At 42.8% G+C, this 23255-nt stretch overlaps 2 protein-coding genes and 1 long non-coding RNA gene across 8 annotated transcripts in view; 1 reads left to right on the forward strand and 2 right to left on the reverse strand.

The window, feature by feature from the left end:
* Positions 1-23255, reverse strand: part of LOC134485850 (uncharacterized) — a 704841-nt gene that overhangs the window by 8662 nt on the left and 672924 nt on the right. The window lies entirely within an intron of this gene.
* On the forward strand, positions 333-17893 carry Hmgcs1 (3-hydroxy-3-methylglutaryl-CoA synthase 1). Of its 2 annotated transcripts, NM_017268.2 has the most exon segments (11): positions 365-386; positions 4387-4445; positions 9154-9611; positions 9998-10123; positions 10830-10994; positions 12224-12389; positions 13248-13418; positions 14148-14254; positions 14814-14939; positions 15105-15268; positions 16188-17893. In NM_017268.2, coding segments are annotated over 9 exon segments (1563 nt in total). In that variant the 5' UTR covers positions 365-386; positions 4387-4445; positions 9154-9163; the 3' UTR covers positions 16278-17893.
* Nim1k (NIM1 serine/threonine protein kinase) overlaps positions 21554-23255 on the reverse strand; it is a 44010-nt gene continuing 42308 nt past the window's right edge. For 2 of the 3 annotated variants that reach the window (XM_087622371.1, XM_087622370.1), the window contains one exon: positions 21554-22430. In XM_087622371.1, the coding sequence (XP_087478497.1) occupies positions 21681-22430 (750 nt within the window). In that variant the 3' untranslated portion in view covers positions 21554-21680. 3 annotated transcript variants of the gene reach the window in all.

The raw sequence follows: 23255 nt of genomic DNA on the forward strand, positions 1-23255 counted from the left end.
CCCGTTGGCTCTCGCCGTCTCTCGCCGTCCCGTCATTGGCAGGCTTGTTCTCGGGCCACCCTACGTCACCGTCTCACCCCACTTCCCAGGTCCTCCGACTTTGTTCCCACCCCTTCCCCCGCCCTTCCAGCAGCGAGGGAAAACCCTAGCGAGTCACCGCCCCTCATTTTCCTCCCATTGGCAGAGAGTGGGTCGAGGGGCGGGCACTGCCGAGCGACTCTGAGTCCGGTGATTGGCTGAGATAGCTGCTGTCCTGCCCTCTGTCCCCTCCCGGCATTGCCGGAGTCGGGTGGGTCGGTGGCTATAAAGCTGCTGAGGGCGGGAGGCACAGTCTACTGTCCTCCGTCCTTTGCTCCGTTCTACTCCCAGGGTCCGATCGCGTTTGGGTGAGTGTCCCGCGCGGGGCCAGCCAGCCGACCGCCGAGACCGCGGGCGGCGTGTGCTGGGAAGAGGCAGTGTCCTTGACTAGGCCGGAAGGCACTGCGCTCTGGTCAGGGCTATGGCGTGGACCGGGTCCTGGAGGATGGGGCTCAGGGAGCGGGTTTGTGCGGGAGCTAGAGGGCTTGGGGACCCCGGTCCGCTGAGAGGCGGAGGAGGGGACCCGGGCTCCACTGTAGGCAGGCGGGACTCAGAGAGAAGGCAAAGGGCGTTGAGAGCCTGGTGTTCTGATGACATAGTCAGAAGTCGGAGTCGCCTTAGAGGTGCCTGTGACCACCGAAGTGGGGGCGTCAGCAGGGGATGAGAATGGAGCTGGGCTGTCAGAGCTTTCCTCGGGTTAATTAATCGTAGACCCCAAAGGGATGGGGAAGCTCAGGTTCAGAGGGAGGGTTGTAGGTCGGCAGGGGGTGTGTCCTGCCTCCATTTACAGCATTGATGAGAGGAAGTGGGCAGTGTTACTTTTCCCCAATTCAGGTGCAAGAAATCACAATTGTGATTTAGGCCTAGCCAAGGATTGATGGTCTGGACACCTTTGGTACGTGGCTTGCTTTAAAATCTAAGATTAGTGAGCTCGGCACCTCCCCCTTTCCCTCCCCTCCCTCTCCTTTTTCCCCTCCCTCCCTGCTAATAAATTCATGGTTTGGTTAGTAACAACCAGCCTTAAGTGTTATAAAGATGTGATGGCTTTACCGGCACACAGACTTTGGGTTAGATCAAGGAAGTTTCAAAGCTAGGTGTATGGAAATCTTTGGAAACGTGACTATCTTTGACCAGTGGTAGAGAAAGAATTGCTTTGCAACATTGTGGAGGAGGGAATTGGAGAGTAGAAGGCAGGAGGTTGTCCTTCTTGCCAAGCCTGTCCCTGTGGCCTTTGGCCTCAGGCCATCTCTGGCTGAGATCTCTACCCACCTCTACTGCAACCCCTCCCTCCTGCTGGTGTTGAGGCAGAACCCCCAGGGGAGTGTTCTGTATTTAGGGTTGAATCACTAGAAGCAAGGGCACGCTTTCCGTGCTGTGGTTGAAATTTTTATTGTACAGATTCCATTGGACAGGAGACAGACTGCAAGTCCCTGGTGGATATCTGCAAGTGACTCTTAGCGGGTTGAAACTTCTAAACAGTTCATGTTCTTTGATCAGACTTTTACGTTTCAGTTATTTTTGCATGGAGATGGAGAGCAAGAATAGCCTGTTTCGTGAATTAGGAGGAGAGGCTGTTTGCTTTCTAAATGAGCAAGTTTCCCCTTCAGTGTAATGCTCTCATTAGGGAAGAGGGAGTATATAAAGATTATGTCTGAAGTCACCTGGGCCTTGCTTTTAATGTTTGTCTTCATAAGCAGTCCTCCTGCTTATTCATATCATTTAACTGATGGACTTATCTCTGAGGTTTTTTTTTTTTTTTAACAGATTTTTAGATGCATTGTTTTTAGAAGAAATGGAAAAATCCCAAGGTGTTGATGGAATGTGGGTTTTCTGGGTCTTCTAGAATGATTTAATTCGTGGCTGGACTTTTCATTAGCCAGGGGATCTGTGGCTGAAGGAGATAATGGACTATGTATCAGAGTCGGTTACATTTTTTTACATTTATGTAAGCTGAGCGGTCAGAGGTGACTATACTTTCATTTAGAATAAAACATAGCCTCAGTACTTGATGGCCGGTCCGAGAGAGCCATATAGCAGACAGCTGTGCTGCTTTTAGATTAAAAAGGTTGAGAAACATGGCTGCGGAATAGCCCCAGGCTCTTAATCTGTTCATCCTAATGCTTGGTACTTGTTGATGTTCCCTTAATGTCTGCCAACTGAGCAATAAAGAGAAACCAACCTTTTAAAGTTCACCCTTTGGAGGGTTTATGGTTGCGAGTGAGTTCATGTGAGAAAGCGTGAAAGACTGGCGGATGCCCTGATTCCATTTGCGCTCCATACAGTGCTCAGATTAGGATCTGGGCATGATTCAAACCTCCCCTTTGCTTTGAACAGTAGTGGTAGGAAGCCAATTTCTTTAAACTCCTAGACACTGTTTGGCCCAATACCCTTAGTTTATCTCAAAAGTGATAGCACAACTTACTGATAAGAGGTATTTGAGTCTAAAAAGAAGTCCTGCGGTTGTTATAATTCCAAATTCACCTAATCTTTAAGTGTTCTTTACTCTTAAGTTTCTACCACTGCTCAATAGTTCAGAAGAATCAGATAGCTGGACATGGTGCATACCCTTAGTCTCAGTACTCAGTGAGGCAGATCCAAAAGAACTTGAATCTCTGCAAGTTCAAAGCCAGCCTAGTCTACATAGTGAATTCCAGGGCAGCCACAACTACATACAGGAACCCTGTCTCAAGAAACAAACAAAAAGAATCAAAATATACTGTCCAATGCAGATAGAAAGACTCCTCATAACTAATATTTCGGTGGTGTACGCTTTACTGACTTTAGTGTGAATGATGTGTCTGTATAGAAATACAGGTCCTTGATTAGAAAACTGATTTATCTAGGAAAGTTTTAGACTTTCTAATAGTTTTTGCTCATGTGCTCCTAAAGAAAGATGAACGCTGTAAATACCCTGTTTTCTCTCCATCAGCAAGTAACTTCTTACGTTTATCAAGGTCCAGGGTGTGCTAGATTAGGTTATCTGGGTACTTGTTTGAATCAAGGGTGGGAAGTGAGTTAAAGGGAGAAATCCTGGTGAGTCACTTTCTGCAAAGAAAATAGTATCAACTCTAGACAGTCTGATCAGCCTTGGCCAAATTCAGAATGTCTGTATTGTGATTGCCTTTGCTGTGGTGTGTGTGGATGCTAACAGTTCTTTAGCTGATCCACGACCATTCCTTTTAACACTTTCTCTGAAAAGATGTTACAGTCTTTCTTTGGACTTTGGCAGTATAAGTTGGGTATTCTTTATCAGAAATGTGTGGGTCTGAAATAAGTGTTTCATGTTTTAAAACATTTGCAGATAGATAGATACATAGATAGATAGATATTTTGTAGTCAAGATCCAATTCTAAAGGTGAAATTTATGTTTTACATGCACCTAACACATGAAATCTGAAGATAGAATATTTGTATTGTTGGGTGCATTTCACTGACAGGTCACATGAGTTCAGGTGAGCCTTCTACATAGCATTCAGAAACTTGGATTTTGGTGTGCTTAGGTTTCAAGCTTTTTAGATTAAAGATCCAGAACTGCACCCTCCTAGCAACTGGAGAATCGGATCAAAAGCTTAAACCTCTCTGATAGGTTTTTCTCCAAAGTGCCATTTACTGCCGCTTTTCTTTCAGATCATACGATGTCACGTACATTGCCTGTAATTAGCCCTACAGCCCTCTATTTCTTTCTTGCTTAGATTCTTTCTTTGTGTCTTTTTCCTTCCCTACTTTTTCTCCTTAGTTTAAAATAGAAAGAGGACTGAGGGTGTGGCCAGTGCTTGACTAGTTTAAGGGAGTCCCTAGATTTGATCCCAGCAGTCAAGAATAACAAGTAGAAAAGGCATATAGTAACATTTAGAGGACATGCTTTTGATACAAATTATAGTCATGGCTTCAAGACCCTAGTAAGTTACTTTATTTCAACGTGGGGAGGAATGGTATTTTCTACCCTACTGAGAAATGGTCTTGACTTGGCCTGCTTAATTTCCAGAGAGACCACAGCATAATTTGAGACAAAGGATAAACAGTAAGCTATTCTCTGAAAGTGTATGTGTAATGTTGTAATCAAAGCCCCCCTCATCCCCCTCCCCAATGTAGTAATCTCATTTCTTACAAATTCAGGGTTTACTTATGCCTATATAAGGACTGATCAAGGGCAAGCATTCTATAAATTTTAAGAACTACACTCGTTGAATTGTTTTTTTCTTAATATAATACAGATAAGGAAGTCCCTGTTTTAACTTTCTGAATTGAAGTCATTGATTTGCATAGTGCCTTATGACTTTAAAAGAGGTTCTCATTTGAAACTTCTAGTGCCTGAAGGAGGAACCGGTGACAGACCTGGAGACTACAGTTCTCTGTCCTTCACACAGGTATGGCACCAGTGCTGCTTCTTAAGGAAGGTGTTTTCTCTAAGGGGTGCGATTTTGATCCTAGCTAATAACAGTTTGTATGTGCTACATAGGCTTTTCTTTTCCCTCCCGCTCCTTCCCTTTTTCACCGTGTCACCTGGCTGGAAGGATGCGCCTGCTTCTCCCAAATGGTTTAAGGCATGTAGGCTTAGAGCCATACTTTCCTAAAACTATGTGTTACTTTTACAAATTAGTTAATGCTATACATGTGTCTAGAGACTTACTAATTTTATATCTAAAAGTTAGTGTTTACTTGTAAAATGAAAAATAGAGGTAATAAAACGTAGCCATATAACTTAATCTGAAATAATCAACAGGCATAGCAGCCAATCGGGCTGGCTGGCTGGCTTGTTTGCTTGCTCATGCATGCATGCATTCATTCGTTCGTTTGTTTATTTGCTGTTTGTTAGTTTGATGCAGGATCTTATTTGGTAACTGATTCAGTTCTTCTGCCTCAGCCTCCCAAATGCTGCGATTTCACACCACACTCTGTGTTAATAATGCTTTTTAAATTACAGTTTCAAAAGACACTTATCTGGCTCGGGTGAGTCCATGGATGCATGAGAATAGATGGGAGTTGCAGTGTTCCGATCAGCACCCTGATTATGTGCAGTGTAATATGTATATGTAGCACCATTTCTCATGAGAAACAGATGCTGACCCTAAACAGCAAAGGAAAAGCTTTGAGAATTTGCAGTGGCTAAAAACTGGGAGGCATAGTTTAGTTTAGGACAGAGCTGGAGTGGAGTGCAGAGCTTTGCTAGGAGACTGTTATCATAGCCAAGACCCTAAAGCTGTCTGTCTCAGCCATTGAGGAAAGTCACAACAAGATTTCTTGCCTGTCTTTGTTAGGACTTGTAGTGAAGGGTGTGGTCTCTCTGGGGAGTGGAAGAGACCTCCTAAGGGTGCTTGCTGGCTGGAAGACTTGGGCAGTCCACCAGAGCCTTGTGGGTAGGCACCGTTAATACAGTTGAGGCTGAAGGGAGAAACCTTTGTATTTTATTACAAATGCAGAGTCCTCACTATGCTACTCTGTTTAATAATTGCAAGTTCACAACTGTGAAAGATAATCCACCTTATTAACAAAAATTTAAGCGGTATGTTTTTAACTGTTAGATTTTCAAAATTCTATTTAGAAAAGTATGTTCTTAAGTACAGGTAATTAAACAGAACATCTCATTTGACCAGATTCATTCATTGACCAGATAAGGAGCCAACACGCTATTATAAAAATTTAATCCCAATCCAAGGTTTCTACCCCACCTTTAACCATTTAGTTTCTGGATAAAAGACACATATGACGTTTAATGTATAGCAAGCCTTAATCTGCACAAGAGCTGGGCAGATACCTATCCTCTATGTTACTATGTCTCTTTTCTAGCCAATAATTCCATTATATAATTTGTCATGTTTTGTATGGACTTCTTTTTAGCTCCAATTAGCCAACCAACATGGCCATTATTTTAAAATTTTTACTCCATGGTGGCTTCTCTCTCTTCTCTTTCCTCTCATGGTGCTCCTCTGACCCCAAACCCGGGAACCCTAAACTCTGCCTATGTCTCTTCTGGCCAGCTATTGGCTGTCAGCATCTTTATTTACCAATCAGGAATAACTTGGGGGACAAGGTCACATCACATCGCCTGAGTCTCTGGAAGCAACCAGTATTTAGCATAGCAAACAACCAAATCTCAACATGCTATAATTTAAGCATTTTGACTTTTGCATATCTGGTCTATTTTAGCATTTGGGAGGATATAAGAGCACATGGTTAATAGGAGACCCAACAGTAACATTTTAGTTGGAAAGTTTTATCAACTTTCTGTTCTAAATACCACCAAGTGATGGCTTCATTTTCTTCTCTCCTGTGCCATACTCTTCTTCATCCTCTTTGGCTGGGGTTTGGTTAGTTGGTTGGTTTATTTTGTTTTGTTTTCTCACCCTCCCCAAGTTAACATCTGCTATATTTCAAATTGGATATTATTGAACATCCATATTGAATCATCTACTAGAAATTCTCTGAGAATGAATAATACTGACCAAATTAGACAGCATATACACACAAGTTTGCACGCATGCATACATAATCAGAGTCGTGAACTTGATGCATGGTGGGCTTTTGAGTTAACCTACATTTTTGTGAAAGACTAGCTACCTACTTCCATAAATGTATGGGCTGGCTTCCTTCTCTATTCACCTTTTCTTTGAAGTTCTGGAGATTGAATTCAGCACCCTGTATGTTGGTCTTTTGTCATTTAATTAGTTCACTTTTGGGGGGTGTTTTTCGCGGCCAGGTTTCTTTGTATAACAGCCCTAGTTGTTCTGGAACTTATTCTGTAGACCAGGCTGGCCTCAAACTCAGAGACCCACCTGCCACTGTGTGCTGAGGGCTGAGATTAAAGGCTTGCCCTAATGCTAGTTTTAGAGCTTTTTGCTCTGGGTTATGCCAGATACGGGACGTAATTTAGAATCTGTGCCAACCTCAGTTAGTGAAGTGGGGACCAACTTTAGGTAGTCAGAGAATTGATAGAGAGCTTCTAAAGTAGCTCATTCCTTTTGATTGGAGACTCAGAAAAGGAGCTGTAAATTTAGGAGGTAGGGAGGTAAACACTTCTTTACTCTCTTACTCTGCTATCACTAGAATAAACCCCTTGTATTGTAATGTATGTTTCTGGGTCTAACTGTTGGTGATGGCAGGTTTTTTTTTTTTTTAATGTATTGAACACTGAACCAGAGTCAGTAATTTAGGGCTTAAAAGGTATAATTGACAAATTATTACATTTAATTATTGTTTCCCCATTGAAACAATATGTACATACAGATTTTTTTTTAAGTTCTAGAGTATACCTCAAGGCACACACATGGTCCCTTCTTTGTTTTTTTTTTTTTTTTTTTTTTTGGTTCTTTTTTTCGGAGCTGGGGATCGAACCCAGGGCCTTGCGCTTCCTAGGCAAGCGCTCTACCACTGAGCTAAATCCCCAACCCCCCCTTCTTTGTTAAGGCTCCTTTGTAGATTGGAAATGGCTCCCTTCTTGTCATTGCCGTACACAGCCAAGACAGAACGCAAGCACGCAGACTTGAACCAGCTCTCTGATGTCTTCTTGAAAGACTACCAATCCATGCTGGAGCCTAGGCTCAAACCACAAATACTAACCCCTCAGGAGGTCCCATCTTCATGACTTTGAATTTCAGACCAAATCAGATTAGAGAATAGAGCCTATCAAAAAAGTAGAGTCTTTTAACTTAGCTGCCGGGTGCTGATTTTTTGTGTTTTAATATGTCCTTAGTGACTTTGTGCTATAAAAATATTTCATGGGGTTGGGGATTTAGCTCAGTGGTAGAGCACTTGCCTAGCAATCGTAAGGCCCTGGGTTCGGTCCTCAGCTCCGGAAAAAAAAATTCATGTTCTAAGGGCCAAGCTTTTCTGTTTTAGCTATTCCCCCAAAATCTTAATAATGAACTCACTATAGCAATAACCTGTGTTTTTATTCTATTTTAATATTAAACCAGAGGTTTTAGAGTGGCAGAGGACAGGTCATATTGAGTGTGACTTTTCACTCTTAGGGTCAGTTTAGCAGTAGGATGACAGGTGGTGCCGCAGAGAGCAAAGAGTTTGACCAGGTGGCTGGCAGCTGTGTGTGTAGGGCAGCGTCACCTGACACGGGAACTGGGATGTTGTAGAAGTTCAGCCTCGTGGGGTTTGAAGAATAGCTTTTCCCCCTTGTTCCCACAGCCAAGCCAGGAGGTTTGTAACCACTTCCTGTACTAACAAGCCCCTCCATACACACCCTGCTGGAAACATCCAGACTGAGTTTTAATTTCTTGATGAATAAAGCATTTAAAGGCCTTGAGGCTCCTAGGTTAAATGACTACCCCCACGGCAGATAACAGTGGTATGAAGATCTAGTAAGTTTTGTTTCTTTTGGTAAGGAAATCTAGACAGTGTGTGATTTGTTTAATATTTTTCAATGGTGTCAAAATAAAGTCTTTTTGATTGATTTTTCATTTATTTTTAAAAAGACTATTTCTTTGTTAGGGTGTGTGTGTGTGTTTGTCTGCATGCCCGCGTGCCTGCCTGCCTGCCTGTCTGTCTTTCTATGTGAGTTTTTGTGCACCACTGAAATGCAGGTCTTAGTGAAAGCCAGCAGGCGGGAGATTCCCTGATGATGTGAGCAGCTGATGTGGGCACTGGGAATAAACCCAGGTCCTCTAGAGGAGCAGTAAGTGCTCTTAACCACTAAACCATTGCTCCAACCTTTGTCAGTCATACTTTTCAGTTATCATTTTATTTCATAGTTCTTTAAGAAAAAGAAATCTTAAGGAAAAGGTGTGTGTGTGTCGCTAGGGATTGAACCCATGGTCTTATACATGTTAGGCAAGTTCTCTGCCACTGAGCTGGATCCCAGCCTTAGATCATGTTGACTCTTAAGATAACTTTTGAGTAAGGGGGAAGTCTTTCTAAAAGTTGTAATTCAAACAAACAGATTGTATTCCGTTCATGCAGTTGCTGCTTTACGTATTTATAACTGACTCCCCCCAGTACCATGCACTAGACTTAGGGAAACCTTGGTGGTCCAGGTTACTTGAATCATCACCCTCTGTTTTGCAGCCTTGAACTTGATAAGTCAGCAACTTAAGGTCTAAAGCTGCGTTTTTGTTTGTCTTTGTGCAGCTCTTTCACCATGCCTGGGTCACTTCCTTTGAATGCAGAGGCTTGCTGGCCAAAAGATGTGGGAATCGTTGCCCTTGAAATCTACTTTCCTTCTCAGTATGTTGATCAAGCTGAGTTGGAAAAATACGATGGTGTAGATGCTGGAAAGTATACCATTGGCCTGGGCCAGGCCAGGATGGGCTTCTGCACGGATCGCGAAGACATCAACTCTCTCTGCCTGACTGTGGTTCAGAAACTGATGGAGAGAAATAGCCTTTCCTATGACTGCATTGGGCGGCTGGAAGTCGGGACAGAGACAATCATCGACAAATCAAAATCCGTGAAGTCTAATTTGATGCAGCTGTTTGAGGAGTCTGGGAATACAGATATAGAAGGAATAGATACAACTAATGCATGCTATGGGGGCACAGCCGCAGTCTTCAATGCTGTGAACTGGATCGAATCCAGCTCTTGGGATGGTATGTTCAGTGTCTTTGTTCTTTCTGAAACATAAAAGCAAGCGAACACACAGTAAATGCGCATGCATACATGTACGTGCAAAAGCCCTCCTTGAGCGAAGAATACGGGGTCTCTGGTAATGAATAGTATCCTAGCCCTCCAATGGCTGTTCAGTCTGTGCTGTGTGCAAGCTAGTACTAGTTATACTAGTCCAAATACATTTAAAAGATTACTGACTTTCACTGTATATGAATTGGAAAAAATGATCTGTTCAAAATTTAGACAGAATGCTTTTTGGATTTTTCTTTTACTAATATGTAGAAAGCATATTCTGGAGAAAATAGAACAGACTTGAGTTCACTTGCATGATTTTGTAATTCTAATCACTCTGAACTCTAATTTTCAGGACGATACGCTTTGGTAGTTGCAGGAGACATCGCTATATATGCCTCAGGAAACGCCAGGCCTACAGGTGGAGTTGGAGCTGTGGCTCTGCTAATTGGGCCAAATGCTCCTGTAATTTTTGACCGAGGTGAGTAATTGAGAAGGCGTTTCTTTTATCTTTGGGGTTCTGGGCTTGAACCTTAGGATTTGTGCATGTGAGGCAAGCATTCTGTGTCGTAGCTTTCTCCCCCGCCCTTTCCTTTTTACGTTTCAAGGCACAGGTTATCACCGAGTTCTGTAGGTTGGCCTCGTGCTCTCTCTGTCACCCAAGCAGGCCCACGACTTTGATCTTATTGTGGCTTCTAAGTACCTGGGATTATAGGTGTGCTATAGCATGCTTATTTATATTCACTGTTCATTTATACTTATTTTAGTGACACAATGTTCTGAGAAATTGAATACAGTAACAGAAGCTACTACTTGCTGAATGTTACTGGCTGCCAAGTGCCTTCTGTGTATCACTTTCCCAAAAGGGAGAGCTGGCCTCCCGTTACAAAGAAGTAAAGTAGGTTGAGGTAACATTGAAGAAATAAGAGTAGTGACATGCTCACAGTCAGGGGTAAGTCATTTATCCTCAGGAGACCAGCAACATTTCCTAGTTAGTCAGTTAGGAAACTTGCAGGAGTCTTGGTGCCCATGACGCTGCTAGGTTTGATTTAAATTATATTGGCTTCACCTTGCACTTCCTGTATTGAAGTGCTAAGGCTTGACTAATTGAAGAGGGCCCTTAAATAAGTCAGTATGCTACTAAAATGCAGAGCAGGATTGTATCATCTCCCCTTTTGGTTCTAAAGGGCTTCGTGGGACACACATGCAGCATGCCTACGACTTTTACAAGCCTGACATGCTCTCTGAATACCCTGTGGTAGATGGAAAACTCTCCATACAGTGCTACCTCAGCGCATTGGACCGCTGCTATTCTGTCTACCGCAAAAAGATCCGGGCCCAGTGGCAGAAAGGTGGGTTTTTCTCCAACCATTTTTCTTGTATGAGATTCAGGTATCTGGAGGGCAGTATTAGAATGAATGTTCTGGGTGACTGGAGTAAGAATCTTTTTTGTGAACAACCTTCATGGATACCTTTTTTACCACTTCTTCATGTGCTAACTATCATTTTGTCTGAGTCTCTGGTAAAGACACAAGATTTCCACTGAGTTATATTCCCCCCCCCCCCCCCCCAAGCTGGGGACCGAACCCAAGTGCTCTACTGCAGAGCTAAATCCCCAACCCCCCACTGAGTTATTCTTAAAACTTAAGTTGACTTTTCAATTGTAGTACAAAACACATTTGAACTTCATTAATTTTTTTGAGAAAAGTAATTAAATGAGGTTTTAGTTTTCAACCATTTTCAGAGGCAACTGTTTAAAAAGTTACTTTTTCCTTATTAAAATTTGGCTTCTTAAAGATGAAAGGGTTAAAAATAATATGACAAATATTAAGGAATATAGTAGCCATGAAAAAAGAAACATTCTAGTGCTGTATAAAAGGTACTGTTCTAGAATTTTAAAATATGTAACAACACAGCACTATTTGTACTTACTTAGCAGTATATTTTAAATGTCATTATTTAACAATAGTGTTTCTTGGCATAAAATCTGGCTCTATAACCTGGACCGGCCTCAAACTCAGGATCCTCCTACCTCAGGCTCGCCAGTGCTAGAATTACAGGCATGTCCACATCAAACTTAGCAGTATGTTTTTAGGAGGCCAGTGATATTTCAGCTTTTTGATTAGAACCCCACACTAAGTACAATTTATATATGTATATACTTAACAGAAATAGAAGTGCTGTGAAATTACCCACACTGCAAATTAATGAGGTTTACTATTTTTTTCTATGATTTAAAAAAAAGAAAAAAAGAAAGAAATGCGGTTCCAACTCGATCTGCTAATGTTATGACTCATATTTGAAAATCTGTGAAACCGCCATATAGCTGAGCGTCTAAATCCACATTTTAAACTACTGAGAGATTTCACTGGACAGGATTTTGGGTCACAGTTTGAGGACACAGGGCAGGTGGCTCTTCTGTTGCCATCTCCTCCACTCTCTACGTAGTGTAGCACATAAACTTGTTTTAATCATAGAAATTAATAAGTAAATGCAGATACAAACATCCTAGCTTGTTCCAAAGTCGAGGTAACGTTTGCTGGCTTCTGTGATGTCATCGTTTCTTGATCTTCTCTTTCAGAGGGAAAGGATAAAGATTTTACCCTGAATGATTTTGGCTTCATGATCTTTCACTCGCCATACTGTAAACTGGTGCAGAAATCTCTAGCTAGGATGTTCCTGAATGACTTTCTCAACGATCAAAACAGAGACAAAAACAGTATTTACAGTGGGCTGGAAGCCTTTGGGTAAGAAAGCTGTTATGATGTGCTTAATTCTACATTATAAGTATTTATATGTACAGATCTAAACGTACAGTCAAAAACCATTCCATTGTAGTTGAGTGGTGGTGGTGCAAGCCTTTAACCCCAGCACTCGGGAGGCACAGGCAGGTAAGATCTACATTTGAGGACAGTCAAGGTTACACAGAGAAACTCTGTCTCAAAAAAAATAAAATAAATAAAATAAAAAACCCGAAAAACTTTATTTAATGAAAAACTGTTCCAAAGAGGTAGCAGCTGGCTTATCTACACAAAGTCATGAGTCATTGCTTCTTAAGTTTCTGATGTCTGTTTTTAGCTGCAGTCTCATTGTTATCAGCACAATAATGTGATCACAGACACCAGTGTTCACCACAGCTGCATTAGCTCTCCTTCCTCTGCGGTCCTCTTGCCCCGGGTCAGCCTGCAGTTTAGCAGGAGTGAACCTGTCCTCAGGGTTCAGACTGTGGTGTGCTCAGCCTTGTCCTGTCCGTTTGATGAGCTTCTGTTCCTGTGTCATGCCTTTTTAAACTAGATGGATAGACATGGCTGGATTGGAGAGACTTGTGAATTCTGCGTTTAGTGGCTCTGAAGCTCCAGCGGGACTGTGAGTCTATCAGCCTATCAGGATCAAGTTGTCTTAACTTGACCATAGCAAGTTAGGCAAAGAACTGTACAGTTGGCTCATACAATTTATACAGTTACAATGGTGCTCCCTGACTTTTAAAAATGGTGAAACAAAGCCCTATATATTCTCAGCTTTGAGTATTAATTAGGACAACTACTAATACAGTAAAAGCATGGTGTTTAAACACTATATAATTGTCTCTTTATGTACTCTTTCAGGGATGTGAAATTAGAAGATACTTACTTCGACAGAGATGTGGAAAAGGCATTTATGAAGGCTAGTGCTGAGCTATTCAACCAGAAAACAAAGGCATCTTTGCTTGTATCGAATCAAAATGGAAACATGTACACATCCTCTGTATACGGTTCCCTTGCTTCTGTTCTGGCACAGTGAGTATCAGTCTCTGGTCTCCGACACCCTGGGCTATAAGTGGTGTTTTGTCTTCAGGTCGGGTCTGCTGCCGTGTGTGCTCCGAAGGACGGGAAAAGCTGCGGCTCTTCGCTGAGCATTGTTAATAGCTTGTACATTTTCCTGGCTCCTGTTTTATTATTCTTTACTTAAAATTGAACCCCTAGTCTCTCACGATGAGGATTTATGAGTAGCTTAATAGTTTTGAGTTCCATCCTTTCCTAAAAGATGTAAGCTGAGAGTGTAGTCTACTACTAAAACCTCAAGTCAGCTTGCTTACTCTTTTTTTTTTTTTATTCATTTATTATATATAAGTACACTGTAGCTGTCTTCAGATACACCAGAAGAGGGCATCGGATCTCTTTACAGATGGCCGTGAGCCACCATGTGGTTGCTGGGAATTGAACTCAGGACCCCTGGAAGAGCAGTCGGTGCTCTTAACCACTGAGCCATCTCTCCAGCCCCAGCTTGCTTACTCTTAGGTCTGTCTGCAAGAACATGAATTAGGAGTGGCACCCACCTAGAATCCCAACATGCTGGATGCCGAGCCAGGGAGATTGTTAGTGCAAGTCCAGCCTGGGCTGTGTAGGCAGACAGACATATCTCAAAGTAAACAGCTTCAGGTTAGATCCTGTGTTGCTATAGGCTGCGTATGTGGCTCCTGACACTTGGTAGTTGTGTCTGTTAAGTGCGCCTCTTTCCTTCCACAGGTACTCACCTCAACAGTTGGCCGGGAAGAGGATTGGAGTGTTCTCTTACGGTTCTGGCTTGGCTGCCACACTCTACTCCCTTAAAGTCACACAAGATGCCACACCAGGTAGGGGCTGGCTCTGTCAGCAAGAGCGCATTGCAGACCCACTGCACTCAGGTTGCTTCCGCACCTTCTCAGATGAGCGCATCAGCCAGTCGGTAGATCATTCTCTGTTTCGTTACATCCATAATTTCTACTCTCTACCCTCCATGGACAGCACATTGAATTTCCCCCTGTGGTTTGGACTGTATTGAAGCAAACATTTGTGCTTTCCTTGAGCAAGAAGAAACAAAAATATTGAGGGGAAACTTGGCATCACTGGAAATTATACTGAGGATTGGCCGTAGAAAAATCGTTTATAGTTTCAAATCCCACATATTTCTTTCTTTGTAGGCTAGCTGGTACTAAAACGTAGGTGGTAGGAAGCTGTCTCAAGACAATACCTTGTATAGCTAAACAAGAGGCAGTAATTTTATTTATTTATTCATTTTTTTAATTTTTTTCCCCTGGGGCTGGAAGAGGCAGTAATTTTAAAGAGAGGTATTACTTGACTTTGGCAGCATTTAAGTTCCTTTGAGAGGTTCTGTTCTTGGTCCTTTAATGTTGGACTTATTTGCTCTTTTAGGATCTGCTCTTGACAAAATAACAGCAAGTTTATGTGACCTTAAGTCAAGGCTTGACTCAAGAACGTGTGTGGCACCAGACGTCTTTGCTGAAAACATGAAGCTCAGAGAGGACACACATCACTTAGGTAAAAGACTGTTCGAGACCTCCGCTCATGTTAAACAGTATGTAAGGCGAGGATGTCAAGCCTTTGTTTAGTACTAGTGTGATGTCAGTGAGAATTCTCTGTTTAGTTTGATTGCCAGATGGGTCACATCATGAGTAATTTGTGCTGCTCTGCCTTTCCTTTCAGCCAACTATATTCCCCAGTGTTCAATAGATTCACTCTTCGAAGGAACATGGTATCTAGTCAGAGTGGATGAAAAGCACAGAAGAACTTACGCCCGGCGTCCCTCCACAAATGACCACAGTTTGGATGAAGGAGTGGGACTTGTGCATTCAAACACAGCTACAGAGGTCAGTAAACCTCGTTGTGTTAATCCTCCCCTGGCAGGATTTGAGAAGTTTTTACTGCTATATTGGTTTGGGAGCCTTAATAGATGGAGCATCTTAAAGAAATGTCTGTAGGGGTTGGGGATTTGGCTCAGTGGTAGAGCGCTTGCCTAGCAACCGCAAGGTCCTGGGTTCGGTCCCCAGCTCCGAAAAAAAGAAAGAAAAAAAAAAAAAAAAGAAATGTCTGTAAAGCAAGGGCTTTGTGACTCGATTTGCTTTGAACCTTGGGCTTACAACTGTGCCCTTTCCAGTTGCAGGATGCACATGCTAAGTACTAGATTTGTCAAGAACTGGAACAAGAGGAAGTTTGCTTTAGGGAGATGGCCCCTTTGTCTTAGGGGCTGGTGAACAATGTGGAGGACGAGGATGCTGAGCCCCTCATATCTGAAGTAACAATAGGTTGAATCCTGTTACCCGTTAAGCACTTTGGTTACATTTCCTTTGATAACCCTTATAAACCTTATACTAACCTCTTTGAAGTTTACAAATGGTACCAACTCCAGGGTGAGTCAGGTCATGGGTAATGATGTCTATACCTATACATAGGTAAGTGGGAAAGCCAGGTTCAAACCAAGAACTTGAAGCTTGGAGTTCCTGATTTTCCCGTGTATTACAGCCCTATTACATGCACTCTGGAGTGCATGGAGATGGTTTCTGAGTTGAGTGTGAGATGTTATGACAGGCCCTCCTCACTACATAGTAATTTCACTGGAAGGTCAAGCCTGGGAGCTTAACTCTCTCCTTGGAAATTTTTATAGTGTACGTTAGGGTCAGCTTCTCCGAATTTGTTCTGTATTAGCTTCTCTGTGTACTTTAATTAGTCCTATGGTTGTTAGAGAAAAAAAGATTATAAAAGCCAACGACTGTTTTCTTTTGGTTTTAGCATATTCCAAGCCCGGCTAAGAAAGTGCCAAGACTTCCTGCGACCTCGGGCGAACCTGAGTCGGCTGTCATCAGTAACGGGGAGCACTGAGAGCCCGTGGCCTTCACAGAGGCTCGGGGCTGGGATGGGGTATGGAAACGGTTAGAGGAATGGATGTCTTGGGACAATTTTACAGATTACGTGTTGCTTAAAAATGTAATGTAACTGACACAGAGCCCAGAAAACTGTTGTGTTTTTGGAGAAGTCTCCGCTGAGCTCCTAACACACTTCCTGCTGTGGGCTGGCCAATGGTGAATGTACTGCGATGGTGTTAAGGGCTCTGCAGAACGTCATACCTCGCTGCATGTTTACACGCATGCGGGTTAGGCTTCAAACTCGGTCTGAACTGAGTGCTTCTGACTGCAAAGGCAGAGGTACTGCTGTCCAGTTTAAAAAATTGTTTTTTTTTTTTTTAATGTGTAAGAATTTTTATACTTAAATAAAAAAAAGTACCTGTAGCTTTTGGGGGAAAAAAAAAACCTTTTTCTAGGTTGGGGATTGTGGAATTTAAATGTTACACATAAACTCTGCTTAATGGCAAGGCAAACATTTATCTTTTTCGAAGATTTATAAATCCTGAAGAGAAAAAAAGAGGGTATGGTTCTAGGATCTGGATGAACCATCAGTGAGAAAGGTTAGTCATAATCAAGTGAGCAGAAGGATGCTGGCGTTGAGCAGGCCTCTGTCACAGCAACCAGGGCTCTGTGGGCACAGCTGAGGGAACTTTCTGGCCAGGTGCCCGTGACTGCTGCTCAGCTGCACTGAGATGCAGTGGAGCTGCTGCACGGAAGCTTGCTGTGGTGCTGAGCGCCTTACCTGCGGGATAAAGTGTAAAGTAGGAGGGATGGGCAGGGCACTATTAGGTTACAGTGTTACAGACCCAGGTTATAGACTTGACAGCTCAAACTCACCAGACACCTTTTTCCCTTTGTGGTTTGTGTATTTTTTGTGTTTTGTTTGTTTTTTTTATATTGTTCAATTAAAAATTAGAAAATTTAACCTACGTTTTCACATAGTCTGATTAGCCAAAAGGAATTTCACTTCAAGATCTAGAAATAGAATTCATAACATTTTTTCCTAAACTTTGACTTTTAAAACAACGAAAATTACCACATGAGATGAACAAGAAAATTCATTAGAAAGTTCTCTGGGTGATTTTTGGTGCTGAACTGACATGAGCCTCATAGACTGTAAAACAGAGGTAGTTGAAACTAATGTACAGAACTACATTTTTTAATTTTATTTGCATTTAATTCTGTGAAGTTTCAGTTATCTAAAATAAACACATAAACGTGTAATGTTTCAGATTGCAAGGTGAGATGTAATGTAGCATTTGTAAGATATTCTTGTCAATATTAACTGGTAGGATTTTGATTTGTACAGTTTTAATTGGTTAAAATGATCTCATTTTAACATCCACTGCTATAGATGAATGATGTAAGCTCAGATTTAATGAATGGTGGGGAAATGGTGCATGTAATTTTTTCGCAAGTATCGAGAGTTCTGTATGTTTTGAAAAGAATAATTTAACGTTTGGGTGCCAGGAAGGGGGCTTTCCCAGAGTCCATTGCCAGGCGTGGGCAAGCCTCGCAATGTTGGCACGGAGCGTTAACCACACCTTACTAATAGCAAGGGGAATAACTTTGAAATAAAGTTTTAGACAAATACTTCAGCTGTTTGTGTGTTCTTTCTGAGTGGACAGTTTGTTCATGGAGTCACAAATAGCTATTTTAAATGTGTTACATGCCTATTCTTCAAACATTTCCAAACCCAGTGTAAGCAACGCACCCTCTTATACCTGAAATAAAATGTATTGTGGGTGGCCTTGACAGGTCTACAGATTAGGAAACAACAGCACATTATTCTCCTATGTCATGGTGAATGTCATGTTAGCATTTTGGATCTAGATTCAGTTTGTTTTATTTTCTGGGCCACTTTCTCTCTGGTCCTTTTCATACTTTAGGATCTCAGAACTGCCTTTCCCGGGTCCTGTGGGAGTCTGCTCTGTTGACTTTTTCACACTAAACACGGAACTGGCTACTTGTGATCTTGCTGTGACTTAAATGAAAGTTCATTATCTCTGCTACTCGAGTCTCCTGACAACTGAACCAGAAGTTGATGACACAAAGGTTGTAGCAGGCTCATTTTAAATGACAAGATTTTTGTTTTCTTTGAGACAATCCCGTGTAGGCTAGCCTAAATGACTGACTTCCCTGCCCCACCTCCTCAGTGCTGGGATCCCAGGCATGTGCTACCATGCCCAAGGCAGAAATCACCTATCTTAATGTTCTTTCTTCAAACCTTTTAAGAGTTGATCTTGGGTTAAAGGATCCTCTCTGATTTTTGTTTTGTTTTTCCTCAATTGATTGTAGGGAAGAGTAGCCAACCTGAGATTCAAGTGCACATTTTATTTCTGTTGAGGCAGTAATTTGATGCAGAGGATCACAAATAAAATAGTTTTTTCTCCCATAAAGCAGAACACTAGTTCAGTTCTTCAGGAACGATCTCTCTTCAACAGGGTTGGCATGAGAATTTCTGTGGCATCTTGTCCTCACGGGCTTTTCTGTGAGAAGACAGTGCCTCGAATCCCCCAGGCAAAGGGATTGCTGCAACCCTGAGAACACTCATGATGTTGGCAAACAGGTTATGAAAACGTGACATGTAGGATCAACCGTCACTACTAAGACTTGTCATCTGTAGATAGAAGAGGAAGACAAACACTGGGCTCTGGTTACCTGAACAAAATGGGGGCCCAAGATAAAGCCTTGAGTTTGGCCAGCTTTTACTATCTACCTATGAAGTCTAGGAAATAACATGATAGCTTCAAGTCAGTGGACCACCAGTTAAAGGCATCCTGGAAGTCAGAGAGTCTTTAAAACAAGGTGTAACGGAAAACATCTCTTGTTGCAGAGAGGAGCTACATTGAGGCCCAAGATTTTATCTGAAGGTTAGAGAATGAGTTCTCACCCTTTATGAATGTTAGGGCTTGATCAGAGAGACAGTCGAACCTTCAAGTGTAAGTTAGCACAGTGGAAAGGTTGCAAAACAGGCTTCCTCTGGTGGGAAGGACAGCTCCTTGTCCAGAGACGATGCCAAGGCATCTAAGACATGCCAATGTAATTTGGCCTCCAGGTCCTGCCCTGATGTTTCCACTGTTCTCCATAAGCAGATCGTGGTGTTCTGCTAGGTGGCTATGCGGTTGGACTACAGCTAAGACAAACATTACAAGAGGTGGCCCGGATAGAACTACCCTAGCACAGAACTGAAATGCTTAGAAACTACAGGGGATGTAAATGTTTGGATTCATTACACAAGACAGAACAGACATCCCAAGGATAGTGCCTCCATTCACTAAGGCATCCAAAATGCACTGGGTAGTAGGCAAAAAGGACCACAATACCGTGATCTGGGTGTTACCAGAGCCATAGCGTCATCAACTCACATGAGCAACAGCAATTCATCCTCAATTGAAACTGACACCTACTTAGGCCATGGCTGTACATTTCCTGCCCACAGTGTGTCCGCCAAACGGTTATGCTAAAACCTAGAACACTTGATTCTTTGTCATTTTATCTCGTAATGCTGTGTCGGAATCCCCTCCCCCTCGAATTAGCATCCCCTCCCCGTCACATTACCATAGACCTCAGTGTTGCAAGCAGCTATTACAAATGGAGCATGAATAGCCTAAGGCACCAGATGTATTAGTAACCTGCAGGGTTGGTGTGCTGCTCTCCAGCAATCAGCGTCCATGCTTTAGCAAGGACATATGTGTCTCTTGGTGTTTAAGTTCACAGGGGTGGGAACCAGAGGCTGTGGAAGTAAGATGGATTCATTTCACAATCGGTGACTTGAAGACGCTGTAATTCCTTCCAACCACCTAGGCTGATGTAGATGAAGCAGTTCGGGTTCCCAGGAGGCAAGGAGGATGTTTGCCCTCGGAACCCCAATAGGAACCCTTATTAATCTATGACTAACATGGCCGTGTAGGCTGCCCATGCCAGTGGGCAAACAGGGTAGGTTTGAAGAGACAGCAGGTACTGATAAAGATAATTGACCCTAAGTATAATAAGGAGCTAATAAGGTCTTGGGAACCCAAGAGATGCTGGTGCGTTACTCTTGGAACATGTGGTGATAGTGGGCAGGCAGCAACTACAGCCTACCAAGGTCAAGGCAGTTGAATACTAGGATCCTTTCATGATGACAGTTTGAGTCATGCTACTCCGTGAAAATGCTGGTCTAAGGAAAAGCTAGGGTATTTGGTGGAAGGAAGTCTAATTACAGCCTCCAGCCTGGCCACGGGGATGACTGTAGCTCAGAGAGCTTCAAAGCCTGGCCCCTAACAGCACCAGTGTCACCTGGAAAGTTGCTTAAACTGTACCTGCTCTTGCCTGTCCGAGGATTTACTGAATCAAAAGACCTGTAGGTGGAACCCCGAAAACAAATGTAATCCTGATGGCTAGAACTTGACAGCCATTGTTAGAGCTCTGATAACCTGCTGTGCTGAGTCCTTCCAGGTACCAACCCCCTCCAATAAGTGTACGTAACAGAGGGATTTACATGGACCAGAGGATCCGATAGACTTAGCTTCTGTGCACCCCTTCAGGTCCTCCCTGCCATATTGCTTCCTCCAGCCACTGATGCTGTAACCATTTCCACACAAGTTTGCATGGTTCTTACAAGGTCCTATTTGGCAGTACACTGCCTCGAGCCAATGACCTTTGCCTTCTCGATCTTCAGACCTTTTTTTTTGATACAAAGCCCTGAGAAATACAGAGAAACCACTTGTTGCGCACACAGCATTATCTGGAAATGCCGAGGGCAGGTGACAGAGGATCTGTTGTGGGATCAGTTCGCAAACTCACTACGTGAAAGCCTTTGTCGTTGGCACTCTTTAGAGGAACCTAATTTATAACCTTGACTGTTGGGCATAACATTTACCTTCTTCAACTCATGATTGCTACTCCTTTGTCCCTTCCAGCATACTGCCATCCACTCCAAGCGGCCCACCTTAAAGATCTAATCCAAAAGTAGCAAGCTCCTAACACCGGATAACCCTGTGGGGAAACCCACATGGCATCCCCCACGATTTGACATCTTCCCTTTAAAAACAAAAATAGTGTCCACGTTGTGTATTAGAATATTCTACACACAAGAGAATGGGACTGGCTGGCTCAGCTATTTCCTCAGTGCTTAAATGGTGCCTGGCACCATTTCTCCATTAAATAAATGAAGGCTGAAGTATGACAAGAAGACAAAAACAAACAAACAAACAAACAAACAAACAAAAAACCCGCAAGATATGCCAGCTTAGAGGCTAAGAGACTTTGTAGGGGGATGGTATACATATCTCAAATTTATTTAAAAATTACAAAAGTGTTTCCATTCAAATTGTGTACGAGAAAAGTTAAAAGCAGAAACTGTGCTCATGGTTAGCTCCCAGCTGCCTGATATAATTTATAAAATTGAACAAAATTTAGATGTGTGTCTTATGCCTCTGTAGACACGGGACCCTTTCTTTAGGTCCTTGTCTTTAGGTTCTGGTAGTGTCGCCATTGGCACACTTTCCAGTGCTTTTCTTCTTTGCACTCGATGTAAAATGATTCTATAGACCCCCGTGATAGAGCTTCGAGCGTCTCTCCCTTGGTTATTCCGGATATGTTCGTCTGTGATCCCCAAGTGCTCTAAAGTGCTTTTCACCTCGTTTTCTTCTTCTTTGAGGGTGCTAGTTTCCGACAAATGTTTAGGATCCAGTTGGAAAGGTTCCAGAGGGGAGGGGTACGGCACCCCTCGCATCCATTCGTTGCTCATGATGTAGTTGATCCCATACCTCTCTGCGGGCGTGGGTTGAAGGACTCCTCGGATGAGCCGGTGGCAGGGCTCTGACACGTGTTGGGGTATGCTGTAGGCACCCTCGAGGATGCTCTTTTTCAGTTTGGCCACGGTTTCTGCTCGAAATGGCATCGTACCAGTCACCATGAAGTACAAAAGGACACCCAAGGCCCAGATATCCACATAAACGCCAACATAGTGCTCGTCACGGAAGAGTTCCGGTGCAGCGTAGGGCGGAGACCCACAGAAGGTGTTCAGCATCTCACCTTTCTTACTTACGGTGCTGAATCCAAAATCCCCCACCTTCACACAAGTGCTACTGGTATAGAAGACGTTTTCTGCTTTCAGATCTCTGTGGATAATTTGGTTTTCATGCTGTGAAGAAGCGTGAGAGAACAGTCACTTTAGAAGTAAACGACAAAATAGAAAAATATCTGTTTCTCTGCAGAGAGCTGATGGATGGTGGACAACCTCAAATTCAATAGAAAACAGCTTAAATTGCATTAGCAAACTCTGCCACGACCTTTCACCCAGTCTGATGCTTGAACTCCCACAAATAGACCAAGGGTTTGGGTCTTCTGTGGGGCCGAAGATTGGAATTCGTGCCACACAGACTCTGGACTTCATGCCAGAAAAGAGACCCAGATCTTATGCAACTGCACAATTTTGAAACACAACCAATTAATAAGCCTTGCTTTTGGAGATCTTACCTGATTTTTCTGAGTATTCCTTTGACTGAGACCAAGAGCAGGAAGTCTTGGGGCCTGTTCCTATCACCTGATTAGACTCCTTTGGGTGGGCTCATATAATTTAGCAAAAAAAGAGAAGAGATTGAGTTTGGCCGGTTTCTTGCAACAGAGTCTGCAATATGTCTTGAGTACGTGTGCCTTCCTGCCCTCACACTCTAAATTCAGGCAATAGTCTGGGGAACTTTGGCCCATTTAGTTTTAAAGGCTTGGGTAAAGGTTTAATGCCATTTGTCCTAATGAACCCTTGGAGTTCGAAACATGGGCTTCGTAAGCTAATAATGGCCAAATCTACATTCGATTCTATGAATAATAGGTGTAGTATGAATGAGATTTCTGCATTAAAGGAAATGCTGACATTTGCTTCATAAGGCTGCTGTGGGAACTATATAAGACACTGTGTGGGGGGTTGGGGATGTAGCTCAGTGGTAGAGTGCTTGCCTAGCAAGCGCAA

The sequence above is a fragment of the Rattus norvegicus genome, chromosome 2 (genome assembly GCF_021556685.1).
Source record: "Rattus norvegicus strain SHRSP/BbbUtx chromosome 2, alternate assembly SHRSP_T2T, whole genome shotgun sequence".
In the NCBI taxonomy this organism is placed as follows: Eukaryota; Metazoa; Chordata; class Mammalia; order Rodentia; family Muridae; genus Rattus; species Rattus norvegicus.